The 21,568-nt window shown below is 50.6% G+C and overlaps 2 protein-coding genes across 3 annotated transcripts in view; one reads left to right on the forward strand and one right to left on the reverse strand.

Annotated features, from left to right (window-relative positions):
• The window catches only part of LOC139232695 (profilin-1-like), a 762,729-nt gene that overhangs the window by 562,307 nt on the left and 178,854 nt on the right, over positions 1–21,568 (reverse strand). The gene's annotated exons all lie outside the window — the stretch shown is intronic.
• The window catches only part of LOC139232691 (calmodulin-binding transcription activator 2-like), a 204,100-nt gene that overhangs the window by 21,336 nt on the left and 161,196 nt on the right, over positions 1–21,568 (forward strand). Inside the window, exon 2 of the mRNA XM_070863166.1 lies at positions 2,647–2,750. Coding sequence (XP_070719267.1) covers positions 2,647–2,750 — 104 coding nt within the window. The remainder of the gene's footprint in view (positions 1–2,646; positions 2,751–21,568) is intronic.

The raw sequence follows: 21,568 nt of genomic DNA on the forward strand, positions 1-21,568 counted from the left end.
ATAAAATTCTGAAGGGGCTTGACAGGGTCGATGCAGAGAGGGTGTTTCCCCTCGTGGAGGAATCTGGAACTAGGGGGCATAGTCTCAGAATAAGGGGCCGCCCATTTAAAACTGAGATGAGGAGGAATTTCTTCTCTCAGAGGGTTGTAAATCTGTGGAATTCTCTGCCCCAGAGAGCTGTGGGGGCTGGGTCATTGAATATATTTAAGGTGGAGATAGACAGATGTTTGAGCGATAAGGGAGTGAAGGGTTATGGGGAGCGGGCGGGGAAGTGGAGCTGGGTCCAGGATCGGATCAGCCATGATCGTATTAAATGGCGGAGCAGGCTCGAGGAGCCAAATGGCCGACTCCTGCTCCTATTTCATATGTTCTATCCACACATGGCACTGTCATATCAAACTGATCAGAAGCAATAAAGAAAGTAACTGTCTGCACCCACTCCCAGACAGGCTCTGGGCCCAGTCTCCCTCCCAGACAGGCTCTGGGCCCAGTCTCCCTACTCCCAGACAGGCTCCAGGCCCAGTCTCCCTACTCCCAGACAGGCATCGGGCCCAGTCTCCCTACTCCCAGACAGGCTCCAGGCCCAGTCTCCCTTCTCCCAGACAGGCTCCAGGCTCAGTCTATCTACTCCCAGACAGGCTCCAGGCCCAGTCTCCTTCCCAGACAGACACCAGGCCCAGTCTCCTTCCCAGACAGGCATCGGGCCCAGTCTCCCTACTCCCAGACAGGCTCCGGGCCCAGTCTCCCTACTCCCAGACAGGCTCCGGGCCCAGTCTCCCTACTCCCAGACAGGCTCCGGGCCCAGTCGTCCTACTCCCAGACAGGCTCCGGGCCCAGTCGTCCTACTCCCAGACAGGCTCCGGGCCCAGTCTCCCTCCCGTTCAACCCCTCCCAGCCCCAGCGGGAACCTCTGAGGGCAACACCTGCGTCCCACCCCCCTGGAGGCTGCCTATCTCTCATGGAATAGATTTGTGGAATGAGATTCACAGGCGGTAAACAGCAGGAGTGTTCAGCGCAAAATAACCCGCCCGGGTGCGTCGGAGGGAAAACATCCCGGCATGATGTCAGGCAAAGTAAGACGGAGATTTGTGAATATTTACAGAAAAACATCCCTTTCTCAACATTCGTCACAACTGTCGCCTTAGCAACGTCCAACAACCAGATCACTGTCCATTTATTCACCATTTCCCGTTTTTCTAAAGGAGAGAATGCGAGACTCGGGGACAAAGGCAGCACGAGAGCCAAACACAGAGTTAGAGGGAAGGAGAGGCAAAGAATTATCAGTCTCGGCTCGAGTGCCGTGCTGTCTGTTAAACGCTCGATGCATTTAAATGTGCTCTCAGCAGCAGTCTCTCGTGGTTCCACAACCATCGACCGCTCTGCGGAACTGAAAGTATTCAGGGACCAGCTGATGGACTGTGTGAGGCTCGCATTCGGCAGTGGTATACCGGGTTACGGAACCAGGGCGGTTGGATAGAGATAAAATGCAGATCAGCCGCGATTTAATTGAATGGTACAGGCTCGAGGGGCTGAATGGGCCTCCCCCTGTTCCTGTGTAACAGGCTCGAGGGGCTGAATGGGCCTCCTCCTGTTCCTGTGTAACAGGCTCGAGGAACTGAATGGGCCTCCTCCTGTTCCTGTGGAACAGGCTCGAGGAGCCGAATGGGCCTCCACCTGTTCCTGTGTAACAGGCTTGAGGGGCCGAATGGGCCTCCCCCTGTTCCTGTGTAACAGGCTCGAGGGGCTGAATGGGCCTCCTCCTGTTCCTGTGTAACAGGCTCGAGGGACTGAATGGGCCTCCTCCTGTTCCTGTGTAACAGGCTCGAGGGGCCGAATGGGCCTCCTCCTGTTCCTGTGTAAAACAGGCTCGAGGGGCTGAATGGGCCTCCTCCTGTTCCTGTGTAACAGGCTCGAGGGGCCGAATGGGCCTCCTCCTGTTCCTGTGTAAAACAGGCTCGAGGGGCTGAATGGGCCTCCTCCTGTTCCTGTGTAACAGGCTCGAGGGGCCGAATGGGCCTCCTCCTGTTCCTGTGTAAAACAGGCTCGAGGGGCCGAATGGGCCTCCTCCTGTTCCTGTGTAAAACAGGCTCGAGGGGCTGAATGGGCCTCCTCCTGTTCCTGTGTAACAGGCTCGAGGGGCTGAATGGGCCTCCTCCTGTTCCTGTGTAACAGGCTCGAGGGGCTGAATGGGCCACCTCCTGTTCCTGTGTAACAGGCTCGAGGGGCTGAATGGGCCTCCTCCTGTTCCTGTGTAACAGGCTCGAGGGGCTGAATGGGCCTCCTCCTGTTCCTGTGTAACAGGCTCGAGGGGCTGAATGGGCCTCCTCCTGTTCCTGTGTAACAGGCTCGAGGGGCTGAATGGGCCTCCTCCTGTTCCTGTGTAACAGGCTCGAGGGACTGAATGGGCCTCCTCTTGTTCCTGTTCCTAATGCATGTTAGGGAGTTGAGCCTGGGAACTTCACTCTGTCCCGGGCTCGGCTCCACCTGACACTGGGCACGACAAGTGGAGAATTCCTTCACTCGATCAACTCAACGTAGTTTGAACAAAGAAATGGAAACGAGTTCCTACCTGGGCCATCTATCCCAAACAGTAAAGTGGCCCTGAGGTTCCTCGCCAGAACTAACCTTCCCTTCCTTCTCTTTCAGAAAATAATAACCACATCAAGCTGTTTTTACCCAACAAACTGATGGATTGTTTACCAAAATGTGCGGCCCTGCCTAAGGAGAGACAACGGTGGAACACTAATGAGGCAAGTGTCCGGTTAAAATCCAGGAGGCTCAGCAAAGCTAAACCCTCATCCGTGTCTGCGTTACCCCCAGACCCTACTATCCAATGCTCACCAGGCCGGCCTCTCACTTTCCACCATCCGCAATCTTCAGCGTATCTCTGCTGCCCCGTGACCTAACTCGCACCGAGTCCCGCTCACCCATCACCCCCTGTGCTCGCTGCCCCGTGTCCTAACTCGCACCGAGTCCCACTCACCCATCACCCTTTGTGCTCGCTGCCCCCGTGTCCTAACTCGCACCGAGTCCCGCTCACCCATCACCCCCTGTGCTCGCTGCCCCGTGTCCTAACTCGCACCGAGTCCCGCTCACCCATCACCCCCTGTGCTCGCTGCTCCGAGTCCTAATTTGCACCGAGTCCCGCTCACCCATCACCCCCTGTGCTCGCTGCCCCATGTCCTAACTTGCACCGAGTCCCACTCATCCCCTGTGCTCGCTGCCCCATGTCTTAACTCGCACCGAGTCCCGGTCATTCATCAACCCTGTGCTCGCTGACCCCGTGTCCTAACTCGCACCGAGTCCCACTCACCCATCACCCCCTGTGCTCGCTGACACCGTGTCCTAACTCGCACCGCTCCCGCTCACCCATCACCCCCTGTGCTCACTGACACCGTGTCCTAACTCGCACCGAGTCCCGCTCACCCATCACCCCCTGTGCTCGCTGACACCGTGTCCTAACTCGCACTGAGTCCCGCTCACCCATCACCGCCTGTGCTCGCTGACACCGTGTCCTAACTCGCACCGAGTCCCGCTCACCCATCACCCCCTGTTATCGCTGACCCGTGTCCCAACTCGCACCAAGTCCCACTCACCCATCACCCTCTGTGCTCGCTGACACGGTATCCTAACTCGCACCAAGTCCCACTCACCCATCACCCTCTGTGCTCGCTGACACGGTATCCTAACTCGCACCAAGTCCCGCTCACCCATCACCCCCTGTTATCGCTGACCCGTGTCCCAACTCGCACCAAGTCCCACTCACCCATCACCCCCTGTGCTCGCTGACACGGTATCCTAACTCGCACCGAGTCCCGCTCACCCATCACCCCCTGTGCTCGCTGCCCTGTGTCCTAACTCGCACCGCTCCCGCTCACCCATCACCCCCTGTGCTCACTGCCCCGTGTCCTAACTCGCACCGAGTCCCGCTCACCCATCACCCCCTGTGCTCGCTGACCCACACTGGCTCCCGGTCTGGCAACGCCTCGATTTTAAAATTCTTGTTTTCAAATCCCTCCATGGCCCTCGCCCCTCCCTATCTCTGTAACCTCCTCCAGCCCCACAACTCCCCGAGATCTCTGCGCTCCTCTAATTCTGGCCTCTTGCGCATCCCCCGATTTTAATCACTCCACCATCGTTGGCCGTGCCTGGGCCCCGAGCTCTGGAACTCCTTCCCTGAACCTCCCCCAGGTTTGACCGCCCTTTGTAAGAAAGCCTAGTTTTCAGCCTCTTTCCTTGTTCAGTCGGTTCGCGCTGACACCAGTCGGTTACCGGCTTGCTGGTTTTATATTGGAGACCGAGGAGTTTCCAATTTCTTTTGCGTACCCCTTGAGGACCCTGTCTCTGTCCCTGATTATAATCGCTCCACCATTGGTGGCCGTGCCTTCTGATGCCTGGGCCCCAAGCTCTGGAACTCCCTCCCTAAACCTCTCCGCTCGACCTCTCTTTCCACCTTCAAGACGCTCCTTAAAACCTCCCTCTTTGCCAAGCACTAATTTCTCCTTATGTGGCTCGGTGTCAAATTTTTTGTTTCCTAACACTCCTGTGAAGCGCCTTGCGACGTTTCACTACGTTATATAAAGGCGCTATATAAATGCAAGTTGTTGTTGTTGTCTCCTATGTTAGCAAATGGCCCTGAACGGGTTAAGGCAAAGCCTTCAGTCCAAAGTGTCACCACACTCTGACTTTCAGTATAATGAATGTAATGACTCAAAAGACTTGTTTCTGTAAACTGCCTCAGGTGTAAACCTGATCCAACTTTATTTGCGCCCAGAGTAACCCGCGTGACCTGGTACCCGTGCTTCTATATCAGTGACTGCGCATGTGCGAGTGCAGCCCAATGACCTCCGACAGTGGCGCCCCCTGGTGTCTGGTGACCCCCAAGCATCAATACATAACAACATCCCCTTTCAAGATCTTAATATCAGTCTTTTTACAAATTAAGACGGCCTGGGACTTTCTGCTCACGAGTTGATCGTCTCAGTTCAACTTCAGTTCTAGGGCGAGTGTTCTGAGTCAGTTGTGACTGAGGGCTGAGTAACCGATCTGATGGGAGTGGTAATGACCACATCAGAGACTGGAGGTCCAGGTTCAATAATGACAGCAAAGTCCTCTGATGAATGAACATTGGTTGGTTGGTCACTGACCGCGTCTTCCTCAAGCGGTTCCAGTTCGTCCGTGTGCCGCAGTTTTATCTGATCGACATGTTTCCTGCATGTTTGCCCATTCTTGAGCACGACAATAAACACTCTGTTACCCTCCTTGGCTGTAACAGTACCGGCGATCCACTTTGGACCTTGACCATAGTTTCAGTACATAAACCGGATCGTTGATCGAGATGTCACGGGACACAGCAGCACGATCATGATACCCTTGCTGACTTTGACGTCTGTTTTCAACACGATCGTTCAAATCGGAATGAACAAGAGAGAGCTTGGTCTTGAGATTTCTGTTCATCAGTAGTTCAGCAGGGGAGACCCCAGTAAGCGTATGAGGTCTGGTCCTGTAACTGAGCAATATACAGGACAAGCGAGTCTGCAGTGATCCCTGAGTTACACGTTTCTGACTCTGCTTGACCGTTTGAGCAGCACGCTCTGCTTGACCATTAGAAGCAGGTTTGAATGGCGCTGACCTCACACGTTTAATACCATTGAGTTTCATGAACTCTTGAAACTCCAGACATGTGAAGCAGGATCCGTTGTCGCTCACAACAATGTCAGGCAAACCATGAGTAGCAAACATGACAGCAAGGCTCTCAATAGTAGCTGTGGACGTACTGGATGACATAATAACACACTCTATCCACTTTGAATATGCATCCAGCACAGCAAAAAAGGGCCCGCAAAATCGATGTGGATCCTCGACCATGGTTTAGATGGCCACGACCAAAGACTCAGCGGAGATTCCGCTGGTACTTTACTTAGCTGCATGCAAGTATTGCACTGATGCACACATGATTCTAGATCAGAGTCAATTCCAGGCCACCATACATGAGCCCTAGCAATGGCTTTCATCATGACAATACCAGGATGAGTGCTATGTAGTTCACGTACAAATTTTTCTCTACCTTTCTTAGGCATAACAACACGATTATCCCCACAGTAAACCGTCTGACTGAATGGACAGTTCATCTTTGCGACGGTTGTAAGATTTGGTCTCATCACACATTTCCATAGGTATGGCAGACCAATCACCACTGAGGACACGACGTTTCACAACCGATAAAATAGAGTCATGGCTGGTCCAGATCCTAACTTGTTGAGCAGTGACAGGGGTTCCTTCACTCTCAAAAGCATCCATTAGTAACAGTAGATCTGCAGGTTGAGGCGTCTCCATCTCCGTTGTGGATAAGGGCAGACGACTCAGTGCATTGGCACAATTCTCAGTGCCAGGTCTATGACGAATAACATAATCATAGGCAGACAATGTCAATGTCCACCTCTGGATATGGGTCGATACATTGGTATTTAATCCCTTTGTTTTCCGCAAACAATGAAATGAGTGGCTTGTGATCTGTTTCTAGTTCAAAACGAAGACCAAACAGGTACTGATGCATCTTTTTGACCCTATACACACAGGCCAACGCTTCTTTTTCGACCATGCTGTAAGCGCTTTCCGCCTTTGACAAACTTCTCGAAGCATACGCAACAGGTTGTAGCTTACCCGACTCATTTGCTTGTTGGAGCACGCAACCAACCCCATATGATGAAGCATCACAGGCCAATACAAGACGCTTGCATGGATCATAGTGAACAGGCAGCTTGTTTGAACAGAGCAGATTCTTAGTTTTCCCAAAGGCTCTATCTTGAGACGCACCCCAGACCCAGTTGTCGCCTTTTCTGAGTAGCATATGCAGTGGCTCAAACAAAGTGCTCAACGTGGGTAAGAACTTACCAAAGTAGTTGAGTAGCCCAAGGAATGAACGCAGCTCCGTCACATTCTGAGGCCTGGGTGCATTTTTGATGGCCTTGGTTTTCGAATCAGTAGGCCTGATCAGCAGCAATCTTCCTCCCCAGGAATTCAACTTCAGGTGCCATGAAGACCCACTTCGAACGTTTCAGCCTGAGTCTCACTTTGTCCAGATGATGTAGGACATCTTCAAGATTGCTCAGATGTTCAGTAGTGTCGCGCCCTGTGACCAGAATGTCATCTTGAAGCACGACAGTTCTAGGAACGGACTTCAGTAGGCTCTCCATATTCCTCTGAAATATGGCTGTAGCTGAACAAATTCCAAAAGGACACCTGGTGTAGACAAACAGCCCTTTATGGGTGTTGATGCAGGTGAGTTTCTTCGAAGTGTCAACAAGCTCCTGGGTCATATAGGCCGACGTCAGATCTAGCTTAGTGAATGACTTTCCACCAGCTAGCATGGCGATCAGGTCATCAGCCTTCGGTAACGGGTACTGACCCTGTTTCGAAAATCGGTTAATCGTAACCTTGTAGTCTCCACAAATCCTGACGGTGCCTTCAACACAGGAACAATAGGACTGGCCCACTCGTTAAACTCGACCGGTGATATGACCCCTTCACGTTGGAGTCTGTCCAGCTCAATTTCAACCTTCTCCCTCATCATGTAGGGAACACACTGAGCTTTATGATAGACAGGCCTTGCATCAGAATCCAGGTGAATCTGTACCTTGGCTCCAGTAAAATGACCAATGCCCGGTTCAAACAAAGAAGGAAACTTCTTCAACACTTGAGCATACGAAGTGTCATCCACCAATGACAACGCTTTGATGATATTCCAATTCCACTTGATTTTCTCGAGCCAATTCTTGCCGAACAGCGTTGGACCATTACCTGGGGCGATCCATAACGGTAGATCATGAACCACACCATCATATGACACCTTGACTACTGCACTGCCAATCACCGGTATGAGTTCCTTCGTGTAAGTACGCAACTTGGCATTGACCGGACTCAGCTTAGGCTTCACAGCCTCAGTGTCCCACAGCTTGTCGAATGTTCTTTGGCTCATTATCGACTGACTCGCGCCCGTGTCCAGCTCCATTGATACAGGCACGCCATTCAGCTTCACATTCGCGATTATAGGCTGGCTCCTTCCCAAGAACGACTACAGCCCATACACTTCCTCCTCGGGTTGTGTATCCGGGCCAGCACTGGACTGGTCATCACCAGCAATGTGATGAGCGGCAGCACGCTTGCTCAGTTGTGGGCACATTCTCTGAAGCTGCCACACTTTCGAACAGCTATTACAGGAGTACTGTTTAAACCGACACTGATGAGGCCGATGATTGACCCCACAACTCCCAACAGGGTGAAATCGGATTCGTACCTTGGCGGACTTTGAGTAACTACAGGTTTCACATAAGCAGCCGGGTAGGCCCTGCCATAAGCAGCTCTGCCAAACGACACAATCTTTTTTTTACAGTACTTGCCGTGGAGCTCCGACTCTTTGATGACAGCTGCCTCAAATTATCGTCAGTCGTCATGCATGCCTGGGCAGTAGCAATGGCCTCGCTCAAATCCAGCTTCTCTTCGGCTAATAACTTCCAGAGAATCACATCATAGTTGGTGCCTACCACGAAGAAATCTCGCAGCGTGTCCTCCAACACGTTCCCAAACTTACACGGCTCAGCAAGAGGTCGCAGGTCGGCGAAGAATCCCGACACCTCCTGGCCCTCAGCACGAACATGCGTGTAGAAGCGATAGCATGAGATGGTGATCCCCTCTTTTGGCTTAAGATAGTCACGCATCAAAGCACACAAATCCCCATATTCTTTGTCCGTTGGACGTAAAGGCGAGAGAAGTTTCTTCATGAGGCCATACATTTTTGGACCACAAACGGTGAGGAAAACTGCCCTGAGTCAGCCTCTCCCTCCATTTTGTTGGGCACAACATACTGATCCAGGCGGTCGAAAAAATCCGCCCAATCCTCGCCATCCGCGAATATCTCCAGGATTCCAATAGAGCCCATTGTACGTGCGAAGGTTCTTAAGTTACTTCGTCGCCAAATGTAATGAATGTAACGACTCAAAAGACTTGTTACTGTAAGCTGCCTCAGGTGTAAACCTGATCCAACTTTATTCGCGCCCAAAGTAACCCGCGTGAGCTGGTACCCGCACTTATATACCAGTGACCGTGCACGCTCGCGTACAGCCCGATGACCTCCGACAGTGGCGCCCCCTGGTGTCTGGTGACCCCAAGCATAAATACATATCACTGACGATATCTGCAGATAAGGTCAGAAACTCTTAAAACTACTGGGCCTCTTGCTGTGCCATCAACACTGACGCGGTCCGGAAAACCCATGGCCCCCTGTTTTAAAGACACCTTAAGAACTAGGAGCAGGAGTAGGCCATATGGTCCCTCGAGCCTGCTCCGCCATTCAATAAGATCATGGCTGGTCTGATCATGGACTCAGCTCCACTTCCCCGCCCGCTCCCCGGAACCCCTTATCCCCTTATCGCTCAAGAAACTGTCTATTTCTATTTTAAATATATTCAATGACCCAGCCTCCACAGCTCTCTGAGGCAGCGAATTCCACAGATTTACAACCCTCTGAGAGAAGAATTTCTCCTCATCTCTGTTTTAAATGGGCGGCCCCTTATTCTAACGACAACAGAGAATCCATTGTGGCTGTTCTCGAGAACCCAAGGGGTTAATTGGTCAAGTCGCAATTTCCTTCCGTCACCGTCGGGGAAATATCTAATCAAATTAAGGGACCTAAAATTGAATATCCAATATATATTTACAATCAAAAAAGTTGTCGCGGGGTGAATTTAAAAAGCAGTCGGCGCATGAAAAGGGTTAACCTCTGCATGTTGCAAAGAAGATATCGTCAGGCGCAATTGCGACAATTCACGGAATTTATTTCAAAAATTTAGCTGAGTGAAAGTGAAACTTCATTTTACTTTTATTTCTAAAGTGAATAAGGAGTTATGGAGAGCGGGCGGGGAAGTGGAGCTGAGTCCGTGATCAGATCAGCCATGAGCGTATTAAATGGCGGAGCAGGCTCGAGGGGCCGTATGGCCAACTTCTGCACCTATTTCTTATGTTCTTATGTTCTTGAACCTTTAAAACCAGCACAAAGATCCTATCAAACGTTTTAGTAACCCTTGGGAATTGTAAAACAGCAGATATTATTAGTAACATCACTATTAAATACATTATCATCAGGGAGGCAGATTTTTTAGATTAAACATAGAAACATAGAAAATAGGTGCAGGAGTAGGCCATTCGGCCCTTCGAGCCTGCACCACCATTCAATATGATCATGGCTGATCATTCCCTCAGTACCCCATTCCTGCTTTCTCTCCATACCCCTTGATCCCTTTAGCCGCAAGGGCCACATCTAACTCCCTTTTGAATATATCTAACGAACTGGCCCCAACAACTTTCTGTGGTAGAGAATTCCACAGGTTCACAATTCTCTGAGTGAAGAAGTTTCTCCTCATCTCGGTCCTAAATGGCTTACCCCTTATCCTTAAGACCGTGACCCCTGGTTCTGGACTTCCCCAACATCGGGAACATTCTTCCTGCATCTAACCTGTCCCGTCCCGTCAGAATTTTATAGGTTTCTATGAGATCCCCTCTCATTCTTCTAAACTACTATTATTGTTTAAGCCTTTAGCGTTAAGCGGTGTCTACGCCTTTCCTTTCACTAACTCTTTGGTTAGTTAGCATGGCGCAATTACAAGATGCCTCCAGATTGTTGCCATAGAGAGAGCGATCCAGCCTCAGATTATATATCTTTTTACTGACCGCAGTCAGTCACCAGATCAGAGGGTGCCATCAGTTTACTAACCCTTCGCTCATTCCCATGCAACCACGATGATCAAATCAGCAGAATCACCTCTTGTCCCGAAATATTCCCCTTCAAATCATTGAACAGTAAGTTCAAAACTGGCAATTGTCGATGTGTGATCGCTTCCCGCCCGCAGGTAGGGATCTTCACATTCTTTACAATCATCAGAATATCACTGTGGCCACAATGAAAGTCAGGGTTTCACAATCGAAAACAGGTCAGTTAACCTCAATAACTCCAGTTTAATTCAGACCAATACTTTATTAACTAAACTCAATACAAAACAGGTAAAGTGATCAAAGCAGCACGCGCTTACAGTTGCCCAGTAAACGACGCCATCGTTTTTTCTGATCGATCTTCAGGCACCGCTCCAAATGCCTGATAAATACCAAACATAACTGAAGAAAGAAATTAGTCTTCACAAACTAAATCTTCGTGACATTCCGTCACACTGAAAGGGGGCGGAGCCTCAGCACTGGCACAGAAACATTCACACAGGAGGTGGTTCGCGGAAAACAAAACCATTTCTGCCGTGTGTGTAACAGCAGAATCTTCCCCGTCTCCTTTATTCCAGCCGATTTGGTGCCCTTTCTCTCAAAACAATTTCTGATGATTGCTACTTTGCTGCGTAAGTCAGGAATTAAACAACAGAGACTGCTGGGAACATTGTGCGGGTCTGGTAGCATCTGTTGAGCGGGAGAAAACCGAGTTGACGTTTCAGGTCGCTGCCCTTTTCTGAGACCGTCCTCGGCCGGTTTCTCTCTCTCCACACACGCTGCCCGACCTGCCGCGTCTTTCCAGCATTCTCTGCTGTTCAGTTCCTGATTTGCAGCTTCCGCAGTCCCTTGCTCTGTGTACCACGGAGGGTTAAAGGGCTTCTAGCTCTGTGAACAGAATCCAGGGCGGAGCTCACACCCACAACAAACAATCGCACCCACACTGTTTAAGCAGAGACTTTGGAGCGAAGGGAATGCTGTGACCAGTTAACCATTCGTGACTGAGGGAACTTCACGCACACCCACACCGAAACCCCAGCAGCCTTTCCGTTCCTTTCACTCAGTAACTCTTCCGCGCGGCTTTGCTCCATCACGTCAGCGCTGCATTCAACCTTCATTGGAGTTCAGAAGAATGAGAGGGGATCTGATCGTATAAGATTATGATGGGGGCTTGACAAGGTGGATCCAGCGAGGATGTTTCCACTGATGGGGGAGACTAGAACTAGAATCTTAGAATAAGGGGGCCGCCCATTTAAAACTGAGGCGAGGAGGAATTTTTTCTCTCAGGGGGTTGTGAATCTGTGGAATTCGCTGCCTCAGAGAGCTGTGGAGGCTGGGTCATTGAATATATTTTAAGACAGAAATAGACAGTTTCTTAACCGATAAGGGGTTAAGGGGTTATGGGGAGCGGGCGGGGAAGTGGAGCTGAGTCCATGATCGGATCAGCCATGATCATATTAAATGGCGGAGCAGGCTCGAGGGCCGTATGGCCTACTCCTGCTCCTATTTCTTATGTTCTTACGCTCATGAATTTTCCTTCAACCGCTGCTGGTCCACAGTTTAGCCAGTTGATGTGGATCGGTTAGTACAACAACTCTCGCCAGCCCGATTGGAACTACCCGTGATTAACTGCCTCCTGAAGATCAGGGCCGAAGTCCGCTTCGACTATTTTTATCACCGCGGGCTCCGAGAAACATAGAAAATAGGTGCAGGAGTAGGCCATTTGGCCCTTCGAGCCTGTACCACCATTCAATAAGATCATGGCTGATCATTCCCTCAGTACCCCTTTCCTGCTTTCTCTCCATTCCCCTTGATCCCTTTAGCTGTACGGGCCATATCTAACTCCCTCTTGAATATATCCAATGAACTGGCCTCAACAACTCTCTGCGGCAGGGAATTCCACAGGTTAACAACTGTCTTGAGTGAAGAAGTTTCTCCTCATCTCAGTCCTAAATGGCCTACCCCTTATCCTGTGTCCTCTAGTTCTGGACTTCCCCATTGGGAACATTCTACCCGCATCTAACCTGTCCTGTCCCGTCAGAATCTTATATGTTTCCATGCGATCCCCTTTCATCCTTCTAAACTGCAATGTATAAAGGCCCAGTTGATCCAGTCTCTCCTCATATGTCAGTCCAGCCATCCCGGGAATCAGTTTGGTAAACCTTCGCTGCACTCCCTCAACAGCAAGAATGTCCTTCCTCAGATTAGGAGACCAAAACTGAACACAATATTCCAGTTGAGGCCTCACCAAGGCCCTGTACAACTGCAGTAAGACCTCCCTGCTCCTATACTCAAATCCCCTAGCTATGAAGGCCAACATACCATTTGCCTTCTTCACCGCCTGCTGTACCTGTATGCCAGCTTTCAATGACTGATGAACCATGACACCCAGGTCTCATTGCACCTCCCCTTTTCCAAATCTGCCACCATTCAGATAATATTCTGTCTTCGCGTTTTTGCCCTCAAAGTGGACAACCTCACATTTATCCACATTATACTGCATCTGCCATGCAGTTGCCCACTCACCTAACCTGTCTAAGTCACCTTGCAGCCTCTTAGCGCCCCCCTCACAGCTCACACTGGCATCTAGTTTAGTGTCATCTGCAAACTTGGAGATATTACACTCAATTCCTTCATCGAAATCATTGATGGATATTGTAAAGAGCTGGGGTCCCAGCACTGAGCCCTGCGGCACTCCACTAGTCACTGCCTGCCATTCTGAAAAGGACCCGTTTATCCCGACTCTCTGCTTCCTGTCTGCCAATCAGTTCTCTATCCACGTCAGTATATTACCCCCAATACCATGTGCTTTGATTTTACACAGCAATCTCTTTTGTGGGACCTTGTCAAAAGCCTTTTGAAAGTCCAAATACACCACACATCCACTGGTTCTCCCTTGTCCACTCTACTAGTTACATCCTCAAAAAATTTCACAAGATTTATCAAGCATGATTTTCCCTTCATAAATCCATGCTGACTTAGGCCGATCCTGTCACTGCTTTCCAAATGCGCTGCTATTTCATCCTTAATAATTGATTCCAACATTTTCCCCACTACTGATGTCAGGCTAACCGGTCTATAATTACCCATTTTCTCTCTCCCTCCCTTTTTAAAAAGTGGTGTTATATTAGCTACCCTCCAATCCATAGAAACTGATCCAGAGTCAATAGACTGTTGGAAAATGATCACCAATGCATCCACTATTTCTAGGGCCACTTCCTTAAGTACTCTGGGATGCAGACTATCAGGCCCTGGGGATTTATCGGCCTTCAATCCCATCAATTTCCCTAACACAATTTCCCACCTAATAAGGACATCCTTCAGTTCCTCCTTCTCAAGAGACCCTTGGTCCCCTAATATTCAGGAAGGTTATTTGTGTCTTCCTTCGTGAAGACAGAACCAAAGTATTTGTTCAATTGGTCTGCCATTTCTTTGTTTCCCATCATAAATTCACCTGAATCCGACTGCAAGGGACCTACGTTTGTCTTCACTAATCTTTTTCTCTTCACATACTTATGGACGCTTTTGCAGTCAGTTTTTATGTTCCCGGCAAGCTTCTTCTCGTACTCTATTTCCCCCTCTTAATTAAACCCTTTGTCCTCCTCTGCTGAATTCTAAATTTCTCCCAGTCCTCAGGCTTGCTGCTTTTTCTGGCCAATTTGTATGCCTCTTCCTTGGATTTAACACTATCCTTAATTTCCCTTGTTAGCCACGGTTGAGCCACCTTCCCCGTTTTATTTTTCCTCCAGACAGGGATGTACAATTGCTGAAGTTCATCCATGTGATCTTTAAATGTTTGCCATTGCCTATCCACCGTCAACTCTTTAAGTATCATTTGCCAGTCTATTCTAGCCAAATCACGCCTCAAACCATCGAAGTTACCTTTCCTTAAGTTCAGGACCCTAGTTTCTGAATTAACTATGTCACTCTTCATCTTAAGAAAGAATTCTACCATATTATGGTCACTCTTCCCCAAGGGGCCTCTCACAACAAGATTGCTAATTAGTCCTTTTTCACTACACATCACCCAGTCTAGGATGACCAGCTCCCTAGTTGGTTCCTCGACATATTGGTCCAGAAAACCATCCCTAATACACTCCAGGAAATCCTCCTCCATCGCATTGCTACCAGTTTGGTTAGCCCAATCAATATGTAGATTAAATGATTTAGATGAGCGGATTAAATGTATCTACCAAATTTGTGGATGACACTAAGTTGGGTGGCAGTGTGAGCTGCGAGGAGGATGCTATGAATTCACTAAATATATTCAAAAAGGAGTTCGATGTAGTCCTTACTACTAGGGGGATCAAGGGGTATGGCGAGAAAGCAGGAATGGGGTACTGAAGTTGCATGTTCAGCCATGAACTCATTGAATGGCGGTGCAGGCTAGAAGGGCCGAATGGCCTACTCCTGCACCTATTTTCTATGTTTCTATGTTTCTATGAGGCTGTAGAGGGACTTGGATAGGGTAGGTGAGTGGACAAATGCATGGCAGATGAAGTATAATGTGGATAAATGTGAGGTTATCCACTTTGGTGGTAAAAACAGAGAGACAGACTATTATCTGAATGGTGACAGATTAGGAAAAGGGGAGGTGCAGCGAGACCTGGGTGTCATGGTACATCAGTCATTGAAGGTTGGCATGCAGGTACAGCAGGCGGTTAAGAAAGCAAATGGCATGTTGGCCTTCATAGCGAGGGAATTTGAGTACAGTTGTACAGAGCCTTGGTGAGGCCACACCTGGAGTATTGTGTACAGTTTTGGTCTCCTAACTTGAGGAAGAATGTTCTTGCTATTGAGGGAGTGCAGCGAAGGTTCACCAGACTGATTCCCGGGATGGCGGGACTGACATATCAAGAAAGACTGCATCAACTTGGCTTGTATTCACTGGAGTTCAGAAGAATGAGAGGGGACCTCACAGAAACGTTTAAAATTCTGACGGGGTTAGATAGGTTAGATGCAGGAAGAATGTTCCCAATGTTGGGGAAGTCCAAAACCAGGGGTCACAGTCTAAGGATAAGGGGTAAGCCATTTAGGACCGAGATGAGGAGAGACTTCTTCACCCAGAGAGTGGTGAACCTGTGGAATTCTCTACCAGAGAAAGTTGTTGAGGCCAATTCACTAAATATATTCAAAAAGGAGTTAGATGTAGTCCTTACTACTAGGGGGATCAAGGGGTATGGCGAGAAAGCAGGAATGGGGTACTGAAGTTGCATGTTCAGCCATGAACTCATTGAATGGCGGTGCAGGCTAGAAGGGCCGAATGGCCTACTCCTGCACCTATTTTCTATGTTTCTAAAGTCACCCCTGATAACTGCTGTACCTTTATTGCATGCATGCCTAATTTCTTGTTTGATGCTGTCCCCAACCTCACTACTACTGTTTGGTGGTCTGTATACAACTCTCACTAGCGTTTTCTGCCCCTTGGTATTCCGTAGCTCCACCCTGTAAGGGGAGCTTGGGGTGTGGATTCGAATCCACACTCCCCCTGGGGTTCTGTACGTGCGATTTATGAGGGTGGATGAGTAATGAGGCACCAGACACAGTGGGTAAGAGTACAAAATGGCTAATGTTGTTTATTTAGAATAGTAAACACCAAGATAGAGGGCATAGGAAGAGGTCATAAATAGCAGTAATGGCACAATCTCACTCAACAACACGAAAAATCTCGCAACAGGGAAGGGGAAAATAAGAGGTTAAAACATTCCACTCACACACAACCACACCTCCCACTTCCACCCTTCTTACCAATTCCTATCCTAAATTGAGTCTGTGAGGGGGTTTGGGCACAATCCTATCAACTCCGGGATTCTGGGGGGCACTTATTTCAGCTCGGGGTCCCTCTGGGGTGGGTTTTACGTTGTTCGTTGGTTCGGTTTTCCTCCTCGATGTTGTGTCGGTTTCTTCTCTTTGCCTTTCGGTTGGCTCCCGAGCAAAAAGCTGCTGGAGTTAAGCACACCTTCCCCAGAGCGAGGGCCCTGTGAAAAACTGACTCAACTCCCACAAGCTGACTCCAGCCTCCGACCTCTGGTTCTGTAGCTCCTATCTTTGTATCCAATTTAGTTTTGCCTTTTCACGCTCAAACTCAGATGGTGGTCCATTGTGTAAGTTTGGGCGGGGAGATAGCTTTGGATATTTAATCAGAAGATGTCACAGGTACAGGTAGGTGTGAGGACAGGGCTATTGTTTCGGTGCACATTGGTGCCTCAACATCTGCTGGTCCAATGTAACAGTCCTGGGAGTCAATCGGTTTGGGCCTCCCCTTTGATGGGCCATTAGGTAGATGATGGTCCTCATTCATTGGGGGTGAGTCATATTTTCAAACTGGGCCGGGTAGTCCCCATTGGTTGAGGATTTCCCCGCTTCAGGCCTGACTCGACCCCTGATTGGCCTGCCAGAATGCACTTTTCCCCCATTGGCCAGTGCCTCTGTCTCGCTTGTGAGCCAGACTCCACAATGTCTGTATCCGCCCACATGTTTCCCAGCCTGCCTGGTCTGAGGATTTTACTTGGCCAGAAATGTTCATTTAAAATGTATAGGACGATCCCATGGTAGTTTTCTTGTCCTTAGGGTGTTCCAATAAAATGCGGACGTGGATTTTCAAACCTTATACCCCCCCCCCCCATTAAAACACTCTGTCTCGGGGAGTTTTCAAAATGTGAAGCAAAACCTTTTCCCTCTCACAGAACCAACCTTCCCCAAATCTTACCTAAACCCACGATAAACATTAAAATATACCAATGGTATTCATACATTTGGAATCAATACAATACTGAAAATGTAAAAATGCTTCTCAACCAACACCCTTCACCAAAATCACAATAGTACATAGAATCACACATCATAGTATTACAGATCGGGAGGTACGGACCTTTTGCAAGGTACAGACTTTTCTTTACAGTGCAATACATTCGGCTCGTACAATCAGTCCCGTCACACTGCATAGACTTTGCTAGCCCTCCCTTTTCGTTTGGCCTTTGACTGGGCCTCCCGCATAGCTTTCTCAATTTTTAAACGACGGCCCTTTCTCCTAGGCTGGCAGCGGATCGCCAGCAAATCGGCTCCGGTGATCAGCTGTGCCACGACCAGGGCGTGAGAGAGGATGCGGTCCCAGGCCGGGACCTCCAATCCCACCAGGGCCTTGAATTTAAGTCAGCTATCTGGGCTCCCAAGTGTACTGTTTTTTTTTTTGTTGTAGGGTGAAATAATGTTTCTGAGATTTTTGTGCTGCTTTGAACAGATCTGTCAGGTGCTGTGGTGAAATTGGAATGTGGTCTCCGAAATGTGCTACATAATTGTCCATGCTATTGATGAAACCGGTAAAAACTTCATTCCTGACCCCTTTTCTGTGTCTTTTCGGTTTGACGTTGTCTTTGGGTTGTAGACGGTACAGCAAAGTCTTATTCAAACAGCCAAAATCGAGCTTGTAGAATGTCCTGAACATTTCTCGAAGGAGAGCCTGGTAGAGGCGTTCTGTCTCTTTTGGGCACCACTCAGGCAGGTGCACCTCGGTAAGGTTTAGGATGACGGAGGCCACGGCGTAGTGGACCCCCCCTGGTATAGCAGCTTGTCCGTGGGAACCAAAACCAAACCGTTCTCTGGTCCCTGGGTGGTGGTCGGGCATCTGTCCGTGTCAGTTGGTTCGGTCGGGGCTGTGGGCAGGGGCTGTCTAGGGTGTGCGCTTAACTCGGTGGCGTGGATGGAGCTGGGGTGGCTTACTAAGCATGCGACCATGCTCCGGTCCCATCCCATCCCATCCCCTCCCCTTCATCCCGCCACTGTCGGGAGAACGCTATGGAGATGCCTGCCGGGCATATCTTCTCTAATCCCCACATGCACACACACACACACTCCTAACTCCGCCTCCCACCATTTATCCCAACGCACACTCACTCCCCCTCTGGGTGCCCGTGATGGTCCGGTGGGTGCTGTTGTCCAGTCTCTCCCAATCTGCCTTCGGGTTTCCCATGACCGTGCTCAGCTTCCTGAGCCACCACCACCTTCCCACCGGGATGTGCCCCTTACAGGTCAGGCCAACCCTCTTCCCAACCACTACCCTAACCCGGGATGTGGTCACCTCACTGCTGGGGCAGGAGACTGCTGCCTCCCCACACGTGACCCCGGGGTGGCTGGAGTATCTAGTGGAATTAGACCCCACCCACCCTGGCCACCTTCCCCTGTGGCTATATATTGCGGTCCCCTCTACCCCTGGTGTCCCTTCTCCTGTGGTGACAGTCGGTGCCTGCCCCACCGAGCATCCAAAAATAATGGCTTCTTCAGTCTCTTCCCCGGTAGCCGATGCACATTCTGATATAGGTGCACAGGAGCAGGATTTTCCTCATCGCTGGTTCAAAAACCCTGAGCCCCCTGGCTCATCCCTCCCCCATTTTCCACTCTGCCTGCACCTCACAGTACCCTTCACAGGTTTAAACTGTGTGTGCCTATCGGTCTGACCGCAAACCGCAATTTTGCTGTGGAAGTCAAGGGGTTTCAACTAATAAACACTTGAAACAACAAACAAACCTTACACAAAAGAGGAAGTGAGAGAAAAAAAAGAAGTTCAGGCTCCCAATCCTATTGGCTCAAAAGCCTCACTGTTATACTCCCTGTATTGCAGAGGCCACCTGAGCCCCACTACACTCGAGAAATCTTTATATATATGTGTGTACACATCTACTGGTCTCCTTTTTAACCTGCTTGCCACCCTTCCCGGGTGGCTGTGCTAATCCCTGGGACGCTCCTTGGTTTTCCTTTTATGCGGGGGAATGTAGGGGGGAGACCACATCTCCTTTGGCCTCTTGGGCCGGACCGACCTCCGCGGCCCCTCTGTCTCTCCTGCCAAGGTGTCCCCCGAGCTTCGGGGGGTGCTTACTGGGCTGGTACAGCCCCTCACCCCCTCCAGGGATGGCTCACTGCCCTCGGGAGCAACGAAAATTCCCCCGGCAGGCTCCTCCCTGCCGGGGACTCCCGTATCCTCTGGGGGCTTTGGGTTGTACAAAGGTTCCACCCGAAACCACTCGCAGCTGATACTCTCACAGCGTTTCCTCTGTTCTTCCAGGGACCACTCACTGCTGGGACCCGCTGTCACCCTCTCTCCTGCAGGCTCTGGGCTGTCTGCACCAAAAGCTAGGCTAGCCCCGACAGGCTCCTCACTGTCAGCGGCCCCTGTCTCCGGTACAACCCCTTCCCCGTCAGGAGACCTTGACTGCGGGGTCCCGTCCAGTGACTGGCTGCCTGCCCTGCGCGGCCCTTTTCCCCTAGTGCCTCTCGGGAAAGTAAAACAGGCTGCTAGGGACGGTGGCACCCTTGGCTGCGGAGTCCGAGCGGATCTCCTAATGGCTGGAGGTGAGTCCTGGGCCCATATGTAGGGTGGGAATCCCCCTTCCTGTGGGTCCCAAATCTGTGGGTAGTTTGTACCTGTGAAGCAACTCACTGCTCCTTGTGGTGGGATCGGTGGGGCCGCACTGGTGGGCTGGGGGCCTGGGCTTCCCGTCGGGATTATCCCTCCAGGCTGCCCTTTCCCACGAGGTTTTGCCTTGTTGGGGTTAAACAGTTTACATTGGTTAATGTGAAACCGTTTAACCCGGTGGGGCACCTTGACCGCGTATACCATGGGGCTTGCCTTGTCGACAAGGCTGTAAGGCCCCATGTATAGTGGCTCAAAGACTCCCACCCTGGCAAAGTTGCGGACCATGACCTGGTTCCCCACCTGCCACTCGTGGTGTTTGCTCGGTTCCAGCAGCAATCGGTTGGCCTGATGCTGCTTCCCCATGTTAGTGGCCGCCTGCCAGTGAATCTGCTTGAGGTGCTCCAACAGACTCTTGGTAAAGCGGTCCCTATTCACCTCGATTACCTGAGCTTCCGTCAGGACCGGGGCAAGTACATGGGTGGGGGTTCGCATGGCTCTTCCAGTCATGAGCTCGTATGGGGAATACCCCGTGCTTTTCGACTGGCTGGCCCGGATCCCCATCAAAACCAGGGGCAACCTCTCCACCCACCTCTGCGGGGAATCCCCAGTCTCCTTCCTGAGTTTTTCTTTCAAGGTCCTATTTATACGCTCCACTAGCCCCGAGAACTGGGGGTTGTAGGCCACATGCCACTTCCCCTCAATCCCCAGCACCTTCAGGGTTGCCTGCATGACCTGTCCTGTGAAGTGGCTCCCCCGGTCGGACTCCATGTACTGTGGAAGTCCCCACCTGGAGAACACCTCCCTAACCAATATCCTGACGGTCCCCGCTGCTGTGGCTGTTCGGCAAGGGAAGGCTTCAACCCACTTTGTGAAAGTGTCCACCAAAACCAGGCAGTACCGGTACCCTCCCTGAGCCACAGGTAGGGGCCCTATGTAATCGATTTGTATCGATTGCCACAGTCCCTCTGCCCTCCTTGTGTGTCCTAGAGACACCTTTCTTTTCTGGGGATCTGGATTATTGGTTGCACAGACAAGACAGTTCGCGCAAAATTCACGAGTGTCTTCCCGGAGCTGGGGCCACCACCCGACCTGTTCCATCCGTTGCCAGGTGACCTCCGGTCCGGGGTGTCCAGCTCCAGGGCCTGCGTGGGCCAGCTGAAGGAACTCCCTCTGGTGCTGCTGGGGCACTATCCACTGCTCTCCTTTAAACAACATCTTCTCCCTAACATGGAGGCCTGTGCCTCCGTACGGTCCTTCGACCTTTTCTCCCGCAGTCAGCTTGTCCATGACGGACTTGAGGACGGGATCTCGCGCCTGTACCTGCTGGAGGTCCCGGGCCAAAGCCACCCCTGCGCTCCCTTGTGTCCCCTGTCCTGCCTCGAGCGGGTTCCACTT

Source organism: Pristiophorus japonicus, chromosome 20 (genome assembly GCF_044704955.1).
Source record: "Pristiophorus japonicus isolate sPriJap1 chromosome 20, sPriJap1.hap1, whole genome shotgun sequence".
Taxonomy (NCBI): domain Eukaryota; kingdom Metazoa; phylum Chordata; class Chondrichthyes; family Pristiophoridae; genus Pristiophorus; species Pristiophorus japonicus.